Source organism: Henckelia pumila, chromosome 2, assembly GCF_033568475.1.
Source record: "Henckelia pumila isolate YLH828 chromosome 2, ASM3356847v2, whole genome shotgun sequence".
In the NCBI taxonomy this organism is placed as follows: domain Eukaryota; kingdom Viridiplantae; phylum Streptophyta; class Magnoliopsida; order Lamiales; family Gesneriaceae; genus Henckelia; species Henckelia pumila.
In genome coordinates, this window is record NC_133121.1 from 91290293 (window position 1) to 91310459 (window position 20167).

At 33.7% G+C, this 20167-nt stretch overlaps 1 protein-coding gene across 2 annotated transcripts; it reads left to right on the forward strand.

Annotated features, from left to right (window-relative positions):
• Window positions 1-5158: 5158 nt before the first annotated feature.
• On the forward strand, window positions 5159-9426 carry LOC140883597 (uncharacterized). Of its 2 annotated transcripts, none has more exons than XM_073290137.1 (8): window positions 5159-5561; window positions 5869-5981; window positions 6984-7033; window positions 7410-7640; window positions 7770-7922; window positions 8613-8708; window positions 8823-8843; window positions 9092-9426. In XM_073290137.1, the coding sequence occupies exons 1-8, from the start codon at window positions 5269-5271 to the stop codon at window positions 9257-9259; spliced, it is 1125 nt and encodes a 374-aa protein (XP_073146238.1). In that variant the 5' UTR covers window positions 5159-5268; the 3' UTR covers window positions 9260-9426. The 2 variants fall into 2 exon arrangements, with proteins under 2 accessions (XP_073146238.1, XP_073146239.1); XM_073290138.1 differs by having other exon boundaries at window positions 5424-5561; window positions 5874-5981.
• Window positions 9427-20167: the final 10741 nt, after the last annotated feature.

The window sequence follows — 20167 nt, forward strand, 5'->3', positions numbered from 1 at the left end:
GTGAGGGGTTTGGGTAGAATAGGTTTAGGTTTTTAATTTAATTAAAAGTAAGTTTTAGGATAATTAAAATATATTAATAAGGGTTTTTAAATTTAAAATATATAAATTAAAAACTCTAACTAACAATTAGAATCTGATAATAAATTTAAAAATCCCGAAATACATAATTAAGGGAATTTTAAAAATAATTAAAAGTCACTATTTTGGCTTATTTTGAATAAAAACGGACTCCTAAAATTATATAAAATTAAATACTAAAAATATTGAGGAAATAAAACTCAAAATAATATTTTTGGGCTCTAAAAAGACTCATAAAATAATTTGGATAGAAAGTTTTCATCTCGTCCGTCCACGGTCCCGTCAACGCGATAAAATAATTCAAATATCAATAATTCATGAAAATCACTAATTATGGGTTAAATACTTAAAATAACTTAAATCATGCACAAATAATTTCACATAATTATTTAACCCATAATCTAAAATTCTAAATAAATAAAATCCCTAATTATGCATGCGAATTTACGTATTAAAAGTACCGGGTGTTACAGGAACAATCTCAGACTTATGCAGAATAATATTTTTGATTTGTGGAACAAGAAGACATGTCCATGTTAACATGCATCAATATCCTATAGTACACTGCATGGCACAAGTGGATAGGAGTTTTCAATCCCTAGATATTGGTAGAACCATCACCCAAGTGTTTGTCTAGTAATGTGTCTTGCCCCACTCTTGTCTAAAGTGTATGAGGAAGACATTGATCATGACTCAATGAGAGCACCATTTGTGGATGTCCATTGTCACCCAATGTATACAATAGGGATATATTTTCCAAAATCCAAACTCTTAACTTGTTTAATATAATGTTTTCTCATCTTTGAGGACTATCATTTACTCTAATTCCACTCATCTTTTCAGAACATGTGAGTGCGAGATCGAGCACAACTAGTACGCATAGATGAGATAAATATTATTGAATCGAGAACAATGTGTTTCGATTTTAGGACAAACATTATGGGTCATGAGAATCATACTCTCCTAGTTAAAGTGGATTTGGATCAAAATGTCATGTATTAGGATCAATCTCAGATTTATGCAGAATAATATTTTTGATTTGAGGAACAAGAAGACATGTCCATGTTAACATGCACCAATATCCTATAATACACTGCATGACACAAGTGGAGCAGAGTTTTCAATCCCTAAAGATTGGTAGAACCATCACCCAAGTGTTTGTCTAGTAATGTGTCTTGCCCCACTCTTGTCTAAGGTGTAGGAGGAAGACATTGATCATGACCCAATGAGAGCACCATTTTTGAATGTCCATTGTCACCCAATGTATACAATAGGGGTATATTTTTCAAAATACAAACTCTTAACTTGTTTAATATGATGTTTTCTCATCTTTGAGGACTATCATTTACTCTAATTTCACTCATCTTTCAGAACATGTGAGTGCGAGATCGAGCACAACTAGTACGCATAGATGAGATAAATATTATTGAATCGAGAACAATGTTTTCCGATTGTAGGACAAACATTGTAGGTTATGAGGATCACACTCTCCTAGTAGACATTGACCAATCAAAGAGTACAAATGTGTCTCAATTGAGCACATAACGTTCTACCTCTTTAGATAAATTTTGGGCCACAATGATCGACGTTCCCAAGAGATATTAAATTAGTTTCAATGCCTTGATTCGGGATAATTTCAAATATATTTGAAACAATCTTGGATATTTGCGGGATAAGCAGACAAACAGTTTGGAATGTGAGATATTCATTCTTTGCAAATGCACAAACTTTGTCAAATATATTAGACGCATGCATTGTCTTTGATTTGGGATAATTTCAAATATATTTGGAATAATCTCAGACTTTTTTGGAATAAACAAATAGTCAATTGAGAATTAAATATTCAATTTTTAGGCAATATGACGCACTTTTATGACTCGTTCATTTGAGGCATTATGAAACTCACTTTTTTGGTAATGTATGATTCAAATTCCCGAATTTAATTGAGTACATTGAATATGTTGATTTTTTTATGTTGTAACGTGTAAAGTTCTAGGATATAAAGACAGAGATCAGTCGCACAAGTGATAATATGTAGTACTCATGGTACGTACATAAAATACAAAATGACTATCTGATTTATGATCATAAAATTATATTTTACCCTCACAATAAAACAAAAAGTAACATCATTATGACCTGCCCTGCTCACTACATAAAAAATGTGTCTTAATCATAAATCAAACATTGATTGCGCCTCAAATCATAAATCAAACATTGAAATTTAAATAAAAACTAAATTAAACATAGAACATATTTCATAAATTAACACTGAAAGTACTCATCATTCAAGTGTCTATCATCATCTTTAAACACAAAAATAAGTTTCGACCAAACAATTTTTAAATAAACTATGACTTACGAACCAACTTCACACGATACGACAACACAAGAGAACCCAATACATAAGAGTACACTACAATCAGAACTCAAATTAATATAAAACAATAGTGTGTTCCAGAGAATCGTCAAATCAAGCGTAAACCAACAATGCTTCCGCTAGAACAAGCATATCTCCTCGAAGGTCCGTGCTCGAGCCAACTTTCATAACCGCTTTCTCCTATGTAAGTGTAAAGATGGAGCATACGTTGCTTTCTTGATTATGGAAGCCCAATATTTTTTGTTATGTAGACGGTAACTTCTCAACACCTAAATAAAAACAAAATAATTTACATTGAGCTTAAAAAGATAAAATCGTGTATGAAAATTTTAATAAAAGTAGAGAATAATAAATAATTTAGTATTATTAGCTTCATAAAATTATCTACTAAATGTTGCAAACAATAAGCATGATGAGTCCCCATAAATATTCATTCAGCTGCCTTGATAATCTCAAGATGTCTATCCGAGAAAAAATGAACTCGTCGAATAGAGTGCATTGATATGAAAGTAGAATACTTCTCAAACTGTAGTAGAGATACATATCGAAAAATCATGGTTTCTAATGAAATTTCAGCACATTGTTCTCAGGATCACAAAAATATTCATCAAGCTACATCCAATGAAGATTGAAATCACAAAAATCTGTATTTTTACTTGTAGCAACCAAAAAAGGAGATATTACAAGAATCGCTTCTAGATTTCATTATCAAACTATTAAAAAAATTACATTCAATATAATAAGATCTAAATTGAAAATCATATATTCATTCGTATAACACATGTCATACAAAAAAACAGTACACAATAACAAATTCAAGTAGCCCATTTTTATTTTAATGATAAAAAAATCATCAATATCTAAGTCATAATGCAGCACTAAAACATTACGATTCGGAATTATATCGTTATAATCGAGAACAACAATAAATTTCAGTTACTCTATCTCAAAATTCCAATAAATGAGATTCATTCTCACCCACAGACGGGAAAACCAGATATTGATAAAAAAACTCTGTACAATTCACACGATAACACAAAAATTTAATACAATCACTAAAACCATAACAAATCTCAAAGAATCGTTCAATTAAAAATGATATATAAAAATAATTACACTACATCAAACACAGTAATGCAATTTCTTGGCTGCAAATTTTTAAAAACCTAAAATATTACCTTAAAATCTTTGAAATAATGGTTCTTCAAAAAGATTTTCATGGTCTAGAAACAATTCACAACGATTAGCAATTTTTTTCAATCTGATTCGAAGCAGATCTGCAATATTGCAATCGGTGGATTAGTCGTTTACGATTGATGGATAAATTTGTGGAGAATTTCAACAAGAATGAGGGAAATAAACTGTACGTTGTCTTCCTTATAAGTAATTTTTATTTTATTTTTAAAGAGTGAGGGGTATTATTGGGTTTCAAAAGAAAGTGAGGGCATTTTCGTATTTTGTGCTCAAATAGGGAGTTAAAACAAATGCCAGAACTTTGTCAGGGAGTGGGAACAAATATTTGCTGACATGGGGACTGAGGGCAAAGATAAGTTTGCTCATGGGGATTTATTGATCATTTCCCCTATATATATATATATATATATATATATATATACCATATATAAAGCAAGAGCACTTTAGTGGTCTCTTGGTATGCGCCCACTTTTAATATTTTTTTCAAAAAAAACTTTACAAAATTATCAACTTGCAAAAAAAAAATCACATACTTAAAAAAATAAATATATATTATATGCACACAGAACATAACATTTGTATATAATGTTAAATACGCAATGTGTGCGCTGCTGCTAGTGTATATATAAAGCCTGAACAATTGAGTGGTTACGTTGGTCGGATAGATTGGATAATAATGCAAATAAAATGATCTAAAAAAATGACGTGATTGGATAAATGATTGATATGTGATATTTAATTCATAATTTTTTACATACTTTTTTTTTGAAATGACTTTTTACATAATATTTAATTCATCGTTTTCGTTTGGTAATATAACCTAAAATATACTTGAGTCAAAGGCTCATAACCTATCCTGGTGAAGCCGTGAAGGCACCAAATTTGAGATAAAACCTCATATTCGAAAATCAACTATAATAAAAATAATTTTAAAAAGTAAAAACTCAAAAATATACTAAATTATTTGACCCTTGAAAAATAATAAACATCTTTACTAGATTATAAGGGCTCCACCCTTTAAAAAAATTGTTTTGGTAATTTAAGTGTTCAGAAAAAATTGTTCTTTTTCTAAAATTATAATTACATGCATTGCGAATTGAAAAAAAGTAAAATTTTTTAATACACATACCCAAATTACTCCTAAAAATCCATATGTCCACTTCTTAATATCAAACATACAAGTTCATACCACAAACCCACTAACTAACTTTCAATTTTTTTTATAGTTTATAGTATTTGTTTCTTCAACATTTTGAAATCATCTATCTCATTTTCAAAATAAATTTTATCGCAAAAAAAGTACACGATTATGTAAAAAAATATCACCATATCAAGTAAAAAGAATATATATTTCAATTAAAAAAATAAAATTTTATATACATGAAGACGTGTATTTCGTGGCTAGTATTAAATAATGATGCAATTAATCAACTAATTAATAAAAAAAGCTGGTCTGAAAATAGAAACATGGACCGAATATTATCCATGTTGTCAAGTAACTCATCCACGCGTTCAAGAATCATAGGCCACTGGGATTCATACCGATGATGATATAAGCACTCTGCGGCGGCGATTCACCTCAAAATCCTCCGCTCCGAGCCCGGGAAGCCGAAGCAATGTCGTTCGGAACCATTTCGAAGCTCCACAACGTGACCGCGTGGCTGACGAGCTCCCCGAAATTGGTCTACGGCCAAGATTCTTGGGCCCAGAAAAGAATCGCTTCTTCCAGGATACGAACGGCTGCGGTATCATCGAGCGGCAGCGAAGTGGCGGAGGGATTCGAGGAGGGGCAGCTGGAGAGACCCAAATGGACTGGAGAAACTCCGATTTCCCGCCTAGTTGCAGCTATCATTTCGTTCAAACCTTTGTATTCTGTCCTCAAGTATGGCGCCAGACAAGTGATCATCAGGTTGACTATAATTAAGCATCCCACTCTTAGCTTTTTGTAGTTCTTTTGCAGTTTATGCTGATTGATTGTGGTGGATTTTTTAAATATTTTTCATATTTGTATCGGAGGTATGTAAAGTGTAGCCAATGTCATTTGTAATTTTTTGGGAAAATGTGAGTTTTAGTTCCGGTTATAAATCTTGGGTTCGTTAGTTAGCTCTAGAATTAGTTTCTTATCTTTCTTTATTTTGCGAGCATGAGATTTTTTTTTATCTTTCTGATGAACGAGATCATAAAAACTAAATCTATTTGCATTGGGATTTGGACAGTACAGCTGAGAAATCCAACATCCCATGGAGAGATATGGCACAAGAAATCTTGGAGTCAGATGTGTACAAGGAGAAGGACGTCATCGAGGATCCCTCTGTTGTTTATCCTGATTGTAATTTCCTCGGCCTCTATTTTATTCTATCATCATCTTTTGTGCATGCATTGGCGCTTTATTTTTATCAACTTATCTGGATCCCTACATTAGAGTGTAAGTTTAGGGACGAAAGTCTGGGTTAAATATAAAACCTTGGATCCCCCTTTCAGTTATACCATTTGATTTCCGGTAATGTGTGACGTATATTTCGAGACTTTTAAGTAGCGATTGGATTCTAAAAGATCACGCACACAGAAGAAATCCATAGAGCTCTTTAGAGCTGAATGATCATATATGTATTGTGTGAACTTGTTATCACCTTTGAAAGGCCAACATCTTGGCTAAAACAAGCAAGTTTTGTGACAAAATAATTCAAAGAAAAGAACATTGCATTTTGTGAGGATTGACAATACAGCTACTCGTCATGGTTGATTAGGATTTCACAATAGTTTCTGGTGAGAGGTGATGCTGCCCGGTGGATTCCCAGGAAGTTGTCAGCTAGGTATTAGTCATTGAACAGTAAAACAGCTCCATTTCCTGCTGAAACATGTAGCTAATCTAGTATTGTTCGCATGTTTGTTTTAGAGGTATGTTAGTGTAACTCATAGTGAAGTGATGATGGACATGATTTTTAAATTTCGTTGAGTAATTTTTCAAAAATGTGATTTTTAGTTCCTTCATAAATCTTGGGTTTGTTCGTTAGCTCGACGACAATCTCATATTTAACTAGTTTCTTGTCATTCTTCATTAATGCTTAGATTATTAGTGGTAAGTTAAATGCTTTAGAGGTGCGGCAGGTGCCACTGCCCAGTAGATTCCCAGGAAGTCATCTGGTAGTTGCATGGTCTTTGAATGTCAAACAGGCTCCATTTCAAATGTAGCTAATCTAGAACCCCGGGGGAAGAGGGGGTGGGAGTTGTTAATTTCTGCATGTTGTTGCTGTTCTATTCAGTATCTCTCATGTCTTAATTGGGTCAAGAATGGTTGAATAACGGGAAGTCCGTTCATTATTTAACGCAGATTATCTCAGTCCTTTCCATGCATATGACGAGGGAAATCTTTCTTGGCTGGTTAGTGATTTAATGGCTTTTTTCTTGTATTTTCGATCTTTTACTTCCATTTGGTCTAGCAGAAGGAAAGGTGTTTCTCAGTCCTGTAGTTGTGGCTGTATGCTTTGCTATTTTGTAAACAGATTTTTAGAAATCAACGGTCTCAATTATGATGGACAAATCTTTGTATAATCCATGTATAACCATACTCCTCTTCTGCATTGGAGTGAAATGCCGTTTTTTGAATGTTTAATCCCGTCTTCGTTGGACTCTACATGTTTGGCTTATACCTATACAAATACAAAATTTTGTTTTGTGAAAGCCATAAAAATGTTGTGTTTATTCAGAATAAAACGAAAAGATGCAATGATCTTCTAAAGCCGTTTGTCTACAACAGGCTGCAGCAGAAGCGGAGGCTGCAACTATGTCAATTGCAAAGCGGGCTATTCCTAATGCATCCTCGATTGAAGAGGCAAATAAAATAATTCGTGGAAATTGGCTTCAAGAAATTGAAAACCATCATAAAAAATATTCAAATTCCACAATTAGTGATATTCTGGACATTGGATGTTCGGTTGGAGTGAGCACAAGATTTCTTTCTGACAAATTTACCTCTGCCCAAGTCACTGTGAGTACAAATAAAAAAAAATACCATGATTCTTGTAGTTCTGTTGGAAATCGGGGAGCCGAACTACACCAGTTTTTGTTGTAAGTGGATCGATGCTGATTAGTTTTTACCCTGTTTGCATTGTTTCAGGGACTTGATTTATCGCCTTACTTTGTTGCTGTTGCACAATATAAAGATAAACTTGGGAATCAGGGAAAAAATTCAATAAGATGGATCCATGCAAATGGCGAAAGCACGGGCTTGCCTTCGCAATCTTTTGACGTTGTTTCCATTTCTTATGTGGTAAGTCCCATATTCTGTTTAATCCATTTTCCTTCTTTCCTTCACCATATTACGTCACTGATGACGGTTCTTCCTTTTCTCTTGGCATTTTGTATGTGTTCCTGTATAGTTGTTTGAATGGCTGATATATGTGAATATCGAATGACTTTAATAGAAATGGCGTATTCCTTCTATCTATATATGAGAAGCCTTGACTCTCTTAGTTTAAATGTTTTATTTGTCTTCAATTTTCTCAAATCGATGCCCAAAACCCCTTAAGGCCATTTATTAATGGGATAGATCTTTCATGCTGATGTTTTCCTTTGCTTATTTCGCATTACAACATCCCAGTGTTCAGGTTTGACCCCCACCCCCTCTCTTTGTGTGATGTTTCAGTCTCTGATCTACGGATTAGAGTCTGCCTAGCTCTTGTTGGCGGTTCATTTTTTGTCTAGGAAAAAACAAACTACTAACTCCACTGCAGAAAACCAGATCAAAAACAGAGAAGGGAGCCAAGTGTAACAACCTCTCAACAGTAAACAGAAAAGGACTAAAGGATTACTATAAGCTTAAGTTTTCACTAGAAACCCAAAGCCTTTAACAATCCGTTGACCTTTAAAAACATTTAGGGGTAGGTTCCGATTTTTCGCTTCACCATGGGAACTTTGTAATCAATGATTTTTGTTATGTTTCTCCCTTGCATGAATGCAGTTTCATGAGTGCCCAGAAAGAGCAATCAGGAACATGATCAAAGAAGCCTTCCGGCTCCTTCGACCTGGTGGCACTTTTGCTCTCACTGATAATTCGGTAATTATCTTATCATGGACCCTAAAGTTTACATCGATCCCTTGTTTTTCCTTCGTCCTAGGACAACATTGCTTACAATGTACTTAAAACTTTTTTCCTTTTCTTTCTTTGCAGCCAAAATCAAAGATTCTTCAGGTAACCCTCAGTGTTAACTTCATCATATTCTTTGGTACAAGTTTAGTTTTGGTGATAAGTTTCTGAAACAAGGACACATGTATTATGGAGAACGTGATCTCGTATACGTCGCATGACCATAACATTTTCCAAAACAATTCAAAATCATCTGAGAAGTTCAAACACGATGATGCGAACATCGACAATATCTCCTCAAGTTTTCCATAACTTGATGTAAAGCTTTTTTCTTGACTTGTGCATGAATGTAGGAGCTACCACCTGTTCTGTTCACATTGATGAAGAGCACAGAACCTTTTCTCGACGAATACTATCTTACTGATATCGACTCAGTACTGATGCAAGTTGGTTTTGTGAATGCACACTCAGTTTTGACAGATCCTCGACACGTTACCGTGACTGCTACTGTGCCTTACTGAATATCATGATGATTTTTAGTATTTTAATTTCCCTCTGGCTAATTTTGTTGAAAAATGTTATGATTGTATTAAACCAGGCTAAGGCATGTATAGAAAAGCTAAACTCAAAATAGGGTTTATTCCTGTACTTTTGCTCTTGCAACTCCATCATTTATTCAGTTTCATTATGTATGTGACTCCAACTCTCCTCTGTTTGTGTCTTTGTGATGGTCGCTGACCAGGTTTGAAATGATTTGAGATACACGCGAATGCATCCGACATTAATAATATTTAGGAATATATACGTGAACAACTATTTTAAAAACGGAAATGCAAATGCTACGTGTAGACATTGAGTTACACATTGGGTTACACAATGCACATGAAATAACAAAATTATCCTTCCATTTTATTTGAAAAAATTCTTTCCAAAATAAATTAAGTATATTTATGTAATTTCAAGTGCAACGTGTAACCCAACGTGTAACCTTCCGTGTACATGTAACATCATACTTTTAAAAAAAATATTTCTTTAGTTAAAAGGTGTTTGAATAAATATTTTTTAAAAAATGATTAATAATATATCAACTATTATCTAAAACTGGTAATAGTTTTTCGCTTGTATTGCTTCTACTTGTACGGTCGGTTTTTTGGCAAAATTATTTATATAATTTTATTTGTGCGGTTCAAGTATTTTATTTTGATTAACAAACGATATTTTTGTGATTTATATACAATAATATATTCAACAAACTTATTAGTACGACTGTCACATCTTGATATTTTAAGATTATTAAAAACAATTCTTTATTCGTATCCAATCGGCAATCTTCTAACAATTTTAAAACTCTTTTTAAAATTTCTTATTTAATTAAGAAAAAAAAATCCAAAATGATCTTCTAGCTTTGTTTATTTTGTGTTTTGGTTCAGTATTTAAATTTGAGTTTAATTCAGTCGAGATACCTTTCTGTAACTACTATATGAGTGTATTTATTTATTTATTTATTTTTGCATCCGGGAATCTCATTACTAATTTGTTTATTATTGTTTGTTATTAGTAACTATACGATTCTTAATTTGTCGTATTTGAAATATATATATATATATATAGAATAATAATAATAATAATAATAACAACAACTAGTATTTGCGTGCTTGTGCAGTCCATTTTATTTTTACAAAAAACTAAAAATAAAAGTAGAGAATAATTTTAAAAAATGTTTTTTGTATATAAATAAATTAATTTTATAAAAGTGAAATTTTCGTAAATTAGTAGTTATTATTGAATAAAAATAAAAACGACATTTTGATAATTAAATATATATATTAAATTAAAAGATAAAATAAAAAAGTTGACCATACCAACATACCAACCCCCAATTTTAATAAAATAGAAAGGATAGAAAGGATAATAATAATAATAATAATAATAATAATAATAATAATAATAATAATGATTTTATTATTTTAAATCAGAAAAATTCAGTTAATTAGCTCAACCTCAAATAAAAATTGTTTTGTTCGAAAGGTTGTGAATCCGCAGTACTGAGCTTTAATATTTTATTAAAATAATATAATAATATATTATATAATTATATTTTGAGCATTTATTTTTGAGCAGCTCGCGAACAAGTTCAAAAATGTGAGTCAAAATCTAACTCGAGCTTGATTCGTATTGAATTAAGCAAAAAAATATTAAAATTTTTGAGTTTCAAATCAAACTTGAGCTCGATGTAACTCTTTAGATCAAAATAATTAAAAAAATTTAACGTACTAAAATCAAAATTTGAAAACCTAATGGTCCAAAAAACCTAAAATTCAACAAGCTTGTGGGCAAAAAAAAAAAAAAAAAATTCCAAAAGATATTTGAAAATGGAATTAAGGATGACGTTTAGGCCGCTAGGGGATGAACGTAATTTCTTGAATTAGCATGCGATTTTCTTTTAATTTCTCTCTTTTAAATCTTTGAAACTGAATTTTTACCTTTAATAGCCGTTGTCAGAATATCCTTGATTACTTTTCAAAAAAAATAAAAAATAAAAAATCCTTGAATCAGACGCTTTTAATTGCTCCGATTTTAAAATATGAAATTTCAACGTCTACCCATCCTTTTTTGATATTAACATTAACATTAACATTACCAATTACAAATACTCTTAAAAATAATTCATTTTTCACATGATACAACTATATGTACGTGGAATCCAACATTCACGATCTAAAAGCACATGGATGGTGAACTCTTTTATTGCTCATGCATCTTGGTCCAAGGTTTTTTTGTGGCCAGTCGTGTTCTCTCGGTGGCTCATGTCAGCATCGGGACCCCTTACCCCTATTCTTGCACTCGACACATGTGTTTGGGACATATTCCCATCCAGTTGACCTAATGATGGCATCGAAGTACAACTCCATCACAATTATCGTGGAGTAGTCGAACCATAGTAGCCCAAGGTTCGGGACAAATTCTAAAATGTGTGTCTCAAGCTTTGGTGGAGCCATCGTCAATGATGAATTTTGGAAGACAAATGTACTCTGGGAGACCAAGTTCTTTTTAACTTTGGTCATAGGCAAAAACATTAACTTTGAAACACTGCAATGGTCTCTCAGAGTATGAAATCTATGGTATCATAGATAATCACATTCTCGGAAGAGTTGTTTGTCCGATTTGGCATACAGTGTATCCTGAAATGCTAGGAATGTAGTTTCGTAAAATGCACATTTTTCAGTATGATTGACAATGACAATAACTTGGGATCCTAGTCTGGCAAATTTTTCAAATTAATAAACTTCGCTATGAAACCAACGCCAAAAACAGCTGATAAATCAGAAGATATTATGTTAAGAAAAACTTATATAACACGGTACGTAGTTCAACTGGAGGAAAGAATTTGGACACAAAAATTTGAAACTCATTAACTGTGCCATGCCCGAGGTGTCGTGACTCGGCGCCTATCTCAATTTTCAAAACCCAAGTTCGTCAAGCCTATGAAACCAAAACGTATAGCTAGAATAATTAAGTCATTAAACTCGAAAATAAGATTTTTGATACAGTACTCCAAATTAAATAACAATGAAAATTATAATAAACATTGTTATCAAATGCAGCGAAATGAAATCTAAAACTACATACCAGAAACTGAAATGAGTATCGATAGTTTTCTTCTTCCCTACCAGTCCCAAAACTAAGTTTGTTCATCTTATTCGATACATTCTTCATTCTCATATGAGAGAGGTGAGTTAGTGAGGTAAGAGAATCACTTACAAGGTGGGAGATAATCCTACCAGTCTTTAAAATTGTTTTCGACAGAAATAATATATATAACAGTAGTAACAAGTATAACAAAATCCAAACTTTTATGGAATATATACAAGTATCAAAGTTGTGCATTATGAATTTCATGGTTAACTGATATCAATCCCTTATACTTTAATCCTCTGTAGGATGAGACGGGAATAAGGAATAACAGGAATCTGTTATCTCGAAGGATACACTCCTATCATTAGTTAATTAATTTTTAGTGCTATACGAAAACATAAACTTATTTTGAAATTACATACTTTGAACACATGATGTACATACCAAGAGGGTTTTTAATCACATGCACTAGTTAAAACATAAAGCTCACTTATAGTAAAAATGCTCAAAAATTGCGAGAAGTGTCCTAGTATAGGCTTCTGAATCTGCTGGAGCTTTTTTGAGCGAATATAATGCAAAAAACTTTTTGGGTGACTCTTGCTTCATAATTTGTGCAACCATTCTTCAAAATATCAAGTGTTATTTACAGGGATAAATTTTGAATACTCACACATGAAATAACTCCTCATTTTACTATTCATTATTTGTCATCAATCTTTATTAATATAGCAATTACAATTGCTAGTTGGCTGCTGAAAGATCTGTTGGCATTCAGCTTAAGATTGTTTGCTTTGCTAAGGCTGCTGATTTCCTTGCTGACGGCTGTTGGTTGTAGTGTTGAGTGTTACTAACCCCAGATTTTTGTTGTTGATAGCCCTCCTAGAGTGCTGGTGATTCACAAACTGTGCCGATGTGGAAAACTCCAAATTCTGGAGCATGTTGGTTCATGGTGATTTTGGTCATGCTAGCTCTGTCTCTGACCAGCACGATGTTGGTTTGGTTCGCGGGCATGATTACAAACATTTCATAGATATTTTGTTGGACATTAATATAGAACATTTTGACAAGATTTGTAGGATCTACAGTCAATGCTTCTGCAACTGTTTTGAAAGCTCCCCAAGATGTTTTCGACACCATCATATCGAATTGTAACTCTGCTGCTAGTGTGACAGAGGCATGACGAAGAGAAGAATATTGTTTTCTAGAAAGTAAATTGAAATGTTGGCTATCATTCCCGTCACAATGAGGAATGGTGTCAAGAACATCATAAACCTCATCAACATGATCAAAGTGCTTTAAAATTTGGAGAGAAAAGATTAGACAGAAACTAATTCAAGTTTTATATGGATTGAAGCAAGCAACATTAAGAGAATGATATGATATTATCTCAGTTTTCAATGATTAATGATATGGCTTTGAATTAAATCAATTCAAAAACAAAAATGTTTTCTTGAAATTATTAATGATGTGGCATTGAGTTGTCCTAAAACTTAATTATATCTTTTACTAAGTATGTAAAGACAATGCATGTTCATTTGAATTCATATATGAGATTGAGTTTTTTTGGCTTAGCTCATATTGAACTTGAACACAGAAGTTCTAGTTTTTTCTAACTATTTTCTGTCTAAACTTTTGTCTCCAAATTCTAAAACACCTTCATCATGTCGAGAATGTCTATGATCTTCTTGAAATCATTGCTCAATCTGATCGCAATGATAGTCGACATTTCCATTTACTTATCTTTCACTCATCATCATGCCTCTACCAAACCAGCTGTTTAAAATTGTTGATTTGACACAGTACCATTTGTAACGGTGTTGATTTGACACAGGGAGTAAACGAGTCTGATCTAGGAGATGATTCCATTGCCTTTCTTACCAAACAATTTGGTACCTATTTGAAAAGGATGAGAGATTCAAAGAAACCTGGTCAGAAGCCCAAAGTTTTAAATACTCCTGCTGTTGGAAAACCCTTAAGAATCGGTGGACCAGAACAGAATACCATCCCATCAAAGAGTCAAAATCGATTTCAGAATGAAGGAAAAACCTTGAATAACTCAAAGAGGTTTGAGTCTGTGAAGTGTCATGAGTGCACTGGCTTCGGTCACTTTGCTAATGAGTGTCCAAACAGACTTCGCAAAGGAATGAGTGCTTCCCTAAGTGATGATGAAGATGAGGAGGGTACAGAACAAGGAGATGATGAGACTCACAATGCACTGTTAGTTCTGGTACAGCAGAAAAACAGTGTTGTCACAGGTGTCCCAACACTTGGTCACAACACTGACCAAAAGTTATTCTGTCTGAATGCATCTGTTTCTGGAGACTCAAATCAGGAAGCTGGTGAAGTAGAACTTTCTTGGGATAATGCTCAGAAGATGTATGAAGAATTGTATAATGATTGGATAGTAAGGAACAAGTCAAATTCTGCTTTAACAAAGGAGAACAGTGAACTAAAAGCTTCCGTGGCTAGACTTGAAGTTGTTCTGAGCAAGAAGGATTTAGAACTTGGCAAGGTTAAAGAAGAGCTTGGAAGAGCCAATGCAACTCTTGCAAAGTTTAATTCGATCAAGACCAAGCTGGATTCAATTCTGATGATGGGAAAAGATGATAGAGCTGGTCTAGGCTTTCATAATAGCAAGTTTGAAGAAGGGGAGTCATCAAAAACTATTTTTGTCAAGGAGAACAATAACTCTGTTAAGAATCCAACTGTAATTCCAAAAGAAAAACCAATTCCTTTGAAGACACAAGCTCCTCTTCAGAGGAAAAATCAAAGGAAGCGTATGTTTGTTTGTCATTACTGTCACAAGCAAGGTCACATCAAGCCTTACTGTTTCAAACTCAGGTATGACTATATGCATGTACTGGAATTCCAGGCAAGAGCTGTCATCAGTGTTGCCAACACTGAACCAGAACACTGCCAGGAGGAAAAATATTGAGAAAAAGGTTTGGGTACCAAAAGCTAAATCCAGTTGTAATGTTGTTTATACTTCCTTGAAAACTAATGTTGCAGGTCATTGGTACTTCGACAGTGGCAGTTCACGCCATATGACAGGATTGAAGAAGAATCTTTCTGACTATGTTGAACAGGATAAATGAAAAGTGACTTATGGAGGAGGAGCTAATGGAAAGATTGTTGGAAAAGGCACATTGTATGTAGAAGGACTGCCTAAGCTTCACAATGTTCTACATGTTGAAGGATTAAATGCTAATCTTATTAGCATTAGTCAACTTTGTGATGATGATCTTTATGTTAAATTTGATAAGAATCTATGTCAAGTATTTGATAAAAGTAACTCTTGTGTTTTGACATGAACTAGATCATCGGACAACTGTTATCAACTTGGAGAAGAAATTTCTTGTAAATTCACCAAGGTTGATGATTTGAATTTGTGGCATCAAAAGTTAGGACATGCTAACTTCAAAGCTCTGAAGAAACTGAGCAAGTATGAAGCTGTTCGTGGGATGCCAAATTTGACTTCTGGAGTTCCATACGTGTGTGGAGACTGTCAAAAAGATCTGAAAGGGAAAACAATTGAAGACCATATTGATGATCTGCTAGATACTGCTGCTCCACAGACTGATTCCAGTGTTGTCAATAGTGTTGTCCCACCTGAAAAATCACCCAGCACAACACTGAGTCCAACACTGACTATGGATGAACAGAATACAGAAGATCATGATGATTTTGAAGATGAAATACAAGATGCTGGACATGATGTACCTAGCAAAATTCAGAAAAATCATCCTACTTCACAAATCATAGGAGATGCACAAGGAAGGATGCAGACCCAAAGAAAGGAAAAAGTTGATTATCGAAAGATGAGCGGGTTAGTGTGCATGACTTCCGCATACTCTCAGGTAAGACATTCTTGCTTTGTGTCTAGTATTGAACCAAAAAATATTGGTAAAGCTTTAAAAGACAAGTTTTGGGTCAATGATATGCATGATGAACTTGAACAATTTGTTAGGAATGATGTGTGGATCTTAGTTCCTCCACCTGATCATAGTAATATCATTGGAACAAAGTGGATTTTTAAGAACAAAACTGATGAATCATGAAATATTGTAAGGAACAAAGCTAGATTAGTAGCTCAAGGGTATACACAAGTTGAGGGGGTGGACTTTGATGAAACCTTCGCACCTGTAGCCCGAATAGAGTCTGTTAAATTACTGTTAGCTATTGCTTGTCACATGAAAATGAAACTTTTTCAAATGGATGTCAAAAGCGCATTTTTGAATGGAATTTTGAATGAAGAAGTTTATGTAAGATAACCAAAGGGATTTGAAGATCCAAATCATTTTGATCATGTTTATAAGTTGAAGAAGGCCTTATATGGATTGAAACAAGCACCTCGTGCTTGGTATGGAAGGCTCACGGAATATTTGCTTGACATTGGATTCAAAAGAGGTGAGGTAGATAAAACACTTTTTGTTCAAAAAGTACAAGGTAACATTCTTATCTGTCAAATCTATGTTGATGACATAATTTTCTGTGCTTCATCTCAAAAACTTGTAAATGATTTTGTTGAAAGCATGACTGCTACCTTTGAAATGAGCATGGTAGGTGAGTTGAATTATTTTCTAGGATTACAAGTGAAACAAATGAGTGATGGAATCTTCTTGTGTCAAAGCAAATATGCTAGAAACTTGATAAAGGGGTTTTGTACTGATCATGTTAGACATATGAAAACACCAATGGGAACTAATGAAAAACTGTGCAAAGACAGTGTTGCTGACAATGTTGACAACACTTTGTACAGAAGCATAATTGGAAGTTTGCTATATTTGAGTGCAAGTCGACCTGATATTATGTTCAGTGTGTGTTTGTGTGCCCGATATCAATCTGATCCTAAAGTCACACATATGAAAGCTGTAAAAAGAATTTTGAAGTATGTTGCAGGCACTTTAGACTTAGGGTTATGGTACACTAAAGAAACCAATACTAATTTGGTAGGCTATAGTGATGCTGATTGGGCAGGGGATGTTGATGAGAGAAAGAGCACCACGGGTGGTTGTTTTTATTTGAGTAACAACTTGGTGTCATGGTATAGTAGGAAACAGAACTGTGTCACTTTCCACTGCTGAATCCGAATATATAGCAGCGGAAAGTTGCTGTTCTCAATTAATTTGGATGAATCAAATGCTGCAAGACTATGATCTTAAAAGTAAAACATCAATTGTGTACTGTGATAACTCAAGTGCTATAGATATATCAAAAAACCCAGTACAACACTTTCGAACTAAACACATTGACATAAGACATCACTTTATTCGAGATTTAGTTGAGAAGGACATGATCCAAATGGAGTTTGTTGGGACCAATAATCAACTGGCCGATATTTTTAAAAAAGCATTAAACTTTGAGAGATTCTCCAGTTTAAAGAAATCTCTCAACATGTGTTCTTTATAAGCACTCACAGTTGCTATCCTGAAGTGTTGCCAACACTAAAGGACAACACCAATCATGCATGTGCATTTTTAGGACTTTAGGCATACTGCATATTCATAATGTTCTATGTTTTGCACTGGTTGATAATACTGACTAACACTTTGTAGTTCTTCTGCCAAAGTTATTTTCAGATCACACTTGCCATGAAAAAGTGCTTTAAACCACGAAGTATTTGAGGGATGTTCGTGTATTCCATGATCTTGTCCCATGTGAAAAGTGGTTTTAAAAATTAAAAAGCATGGTTTGATAAAATTTCAGTGACCAATGTCTTGAAAATCAAACAAAAATCGGAATAAAATTGAAAAAAGCTACCTAAAAGAGTCCAATGAATACCGTTCTTTTAGTGTGCAGGCTACCACTTCTGAATCAAAATAAAAAGAAGAAAAACATGGCTCTGGAAGTGTGAAAAAGTTCAAAATATTTTGAAGACTACAGTGTTGTTGGAAGGTGTTGCCAACACTAGTGCTTAGCACGTACTGCACACACTTTGCATACATTTTTGATCTAATCTCATTACATTCTGTTTAGACATAAATTAGGTCATGCATTTTGCATTTTTGTGATCATATCAAGCTCAGGGTTAAAAGTTCAAAGACGAACAAAAATTGGAAAAATTGCCCAACTTGCTGAAAATTGAAATTGTTTGTGATTGAACATGTTTCAGTGGTGTTAAAACTCGATGTGGAGTTATTTATTTTGGGAAATTATTGATATTTTCTTAAGTGAGAGTTTTCAGAGTTTCCTTAATTAATCAAATTGAATTTCCTTAATTAAGAGATTTTTACCCGTTGAGGATTATTACCGTTAGGGGGAGAATCCTAGTCTGATTTGAGGGATAGGGGCGTTTGATTTTTTTTTACCGTTTGAACCTCGTATCCCTATATATTTCTATTACTGTAGAAATTTCTTTTATCGTTTTCAACCTTCTCTAATTTTCTCTCTGCTAAAATTTTCTAAAACCCTTACTCTCTAAATTGTGTATAATGGCAGGCAAAGCTTTTGATTCGCATGATATACGATCGGAGATGGGATACCAAGAGGAAGACAAACCTTCAGAGGTTCATTCTGAAAACCCCACTCTCGCGATTGTTCCTGTTGCCATTCAACCTACACCTTTGGCAGAAATTGCTCCAGGAGAACTAGGGAACGAAATCTACCTTGAGAATCCTCTTGATTTCTCATTGTTGAATCGTGTGTTCCCAACACAACCAATAGCAAGGAGGTCAAAGCACCAAGCGGGATTCAACCCCGATTTTACTACCACCAAGAGATTTCGTGGAAAGGGGGAGACTTCTCATCCTATTGTAGATGATCCAGATTTTTCATCTGAAGATGATTCTGCAGATCAAGACTTTGAGGTAGTTGCCATACCAAAACCTTCTGTTGCTGCAAAGGCCAACTCAAAGCATGAGGAATCATCAACGAGTGATGATTCATCTAAAGAAGATTCTACTGTTGTGGCTTCGAGTGAGAAAGAGCCAACTGCTGCTGTTGTTGATGATACCACAAAGACAACCACAGAGGTTCCAGTGTCTACTGATGAGGAAATTTCATTGGCCACTTTCATGGCGAATATTCGAAAGACCAAGGCTAAACCCGTTGCATCTTCACAGGTTCCATCTGATGATGATGAACCAGATTCTGAAATGATGAAGGAATTTGAGGATAACAGGCCCCAGAAGTCTGATAGTTCATCCTCTTCAAGTTCTGAAGAATAAAATTATGAGGATGCTGCTTCTGATGAATCTGGAAGTTCTGAGGAACAAGCTGCTGATGACAGTGTTTCCAACACTGATGACAACACTACAGCCGAATCTGACTCTGAGATTGATCCGGATAAAGCATACAATCTTCAGTTTTATTCAAAAGAGTCTGCTGACGAATGGGAGAGTCTGTCTGAAAATGACTGTTTGGAAGAAAGGAATATTGATGAAGTGTCCTTCGAAAAGCAGAATTTGGTGACATTCTTGAAACATCAGAATCTATATTCTACTGTCACCACTGCTGGACCTTTTTTCAGGAAAGTTGTTTTAGAATTTTACTGCAACCTGAACATCAAGACTGGAGATGAAGAATCATTCAAGTTTGGAAGAGTATACTGTAGACAATTAAATTTGTCTAGCTTAAATTTATGGAAAATACCAAAAGAAATATATATATTAAATATCAATAAAAAAAATAATTGACTATTTATTTATAGGAAATTAAATTCCTACAAAAAAAATAAATAGTTAATTAAATTGATATTTTAATATATTTTGTGATCAAATCAAGATTTTAAATCAAGATTGCATCTTACAAAAATGGAATGAAATACTAATATTTTTAGTATTTCAAATCAAATC

What these genes read in the sequence shown, in the direction of transcription:
- LOC140883597 (XM_073290137.1), top strand. Translation starts at nt 5,269, where the DNA reads ATGTCGTTCGGAACCATTTCGAAGCTCCACAACGTGACCGCGTGGCTG. An exon ending in AGGGAAATCTTTCTTGGCTG is followed by an intron (nt 7,034 to 7,409) that starts GTTAGTGATTTA and finishes TGTCTACAACAG; the next exon opens with GCTGCAGCAGAAGCGGAGGC. An exon ending in TTGCTCTCACTGATAATTCG is followed by an intron (nt 8,709 to 8,822) that starts GTAATTATCTTA and finishes CTTTCTTTGCAG; the next exon opens with CCAAAATCAAAGATTCTTCA.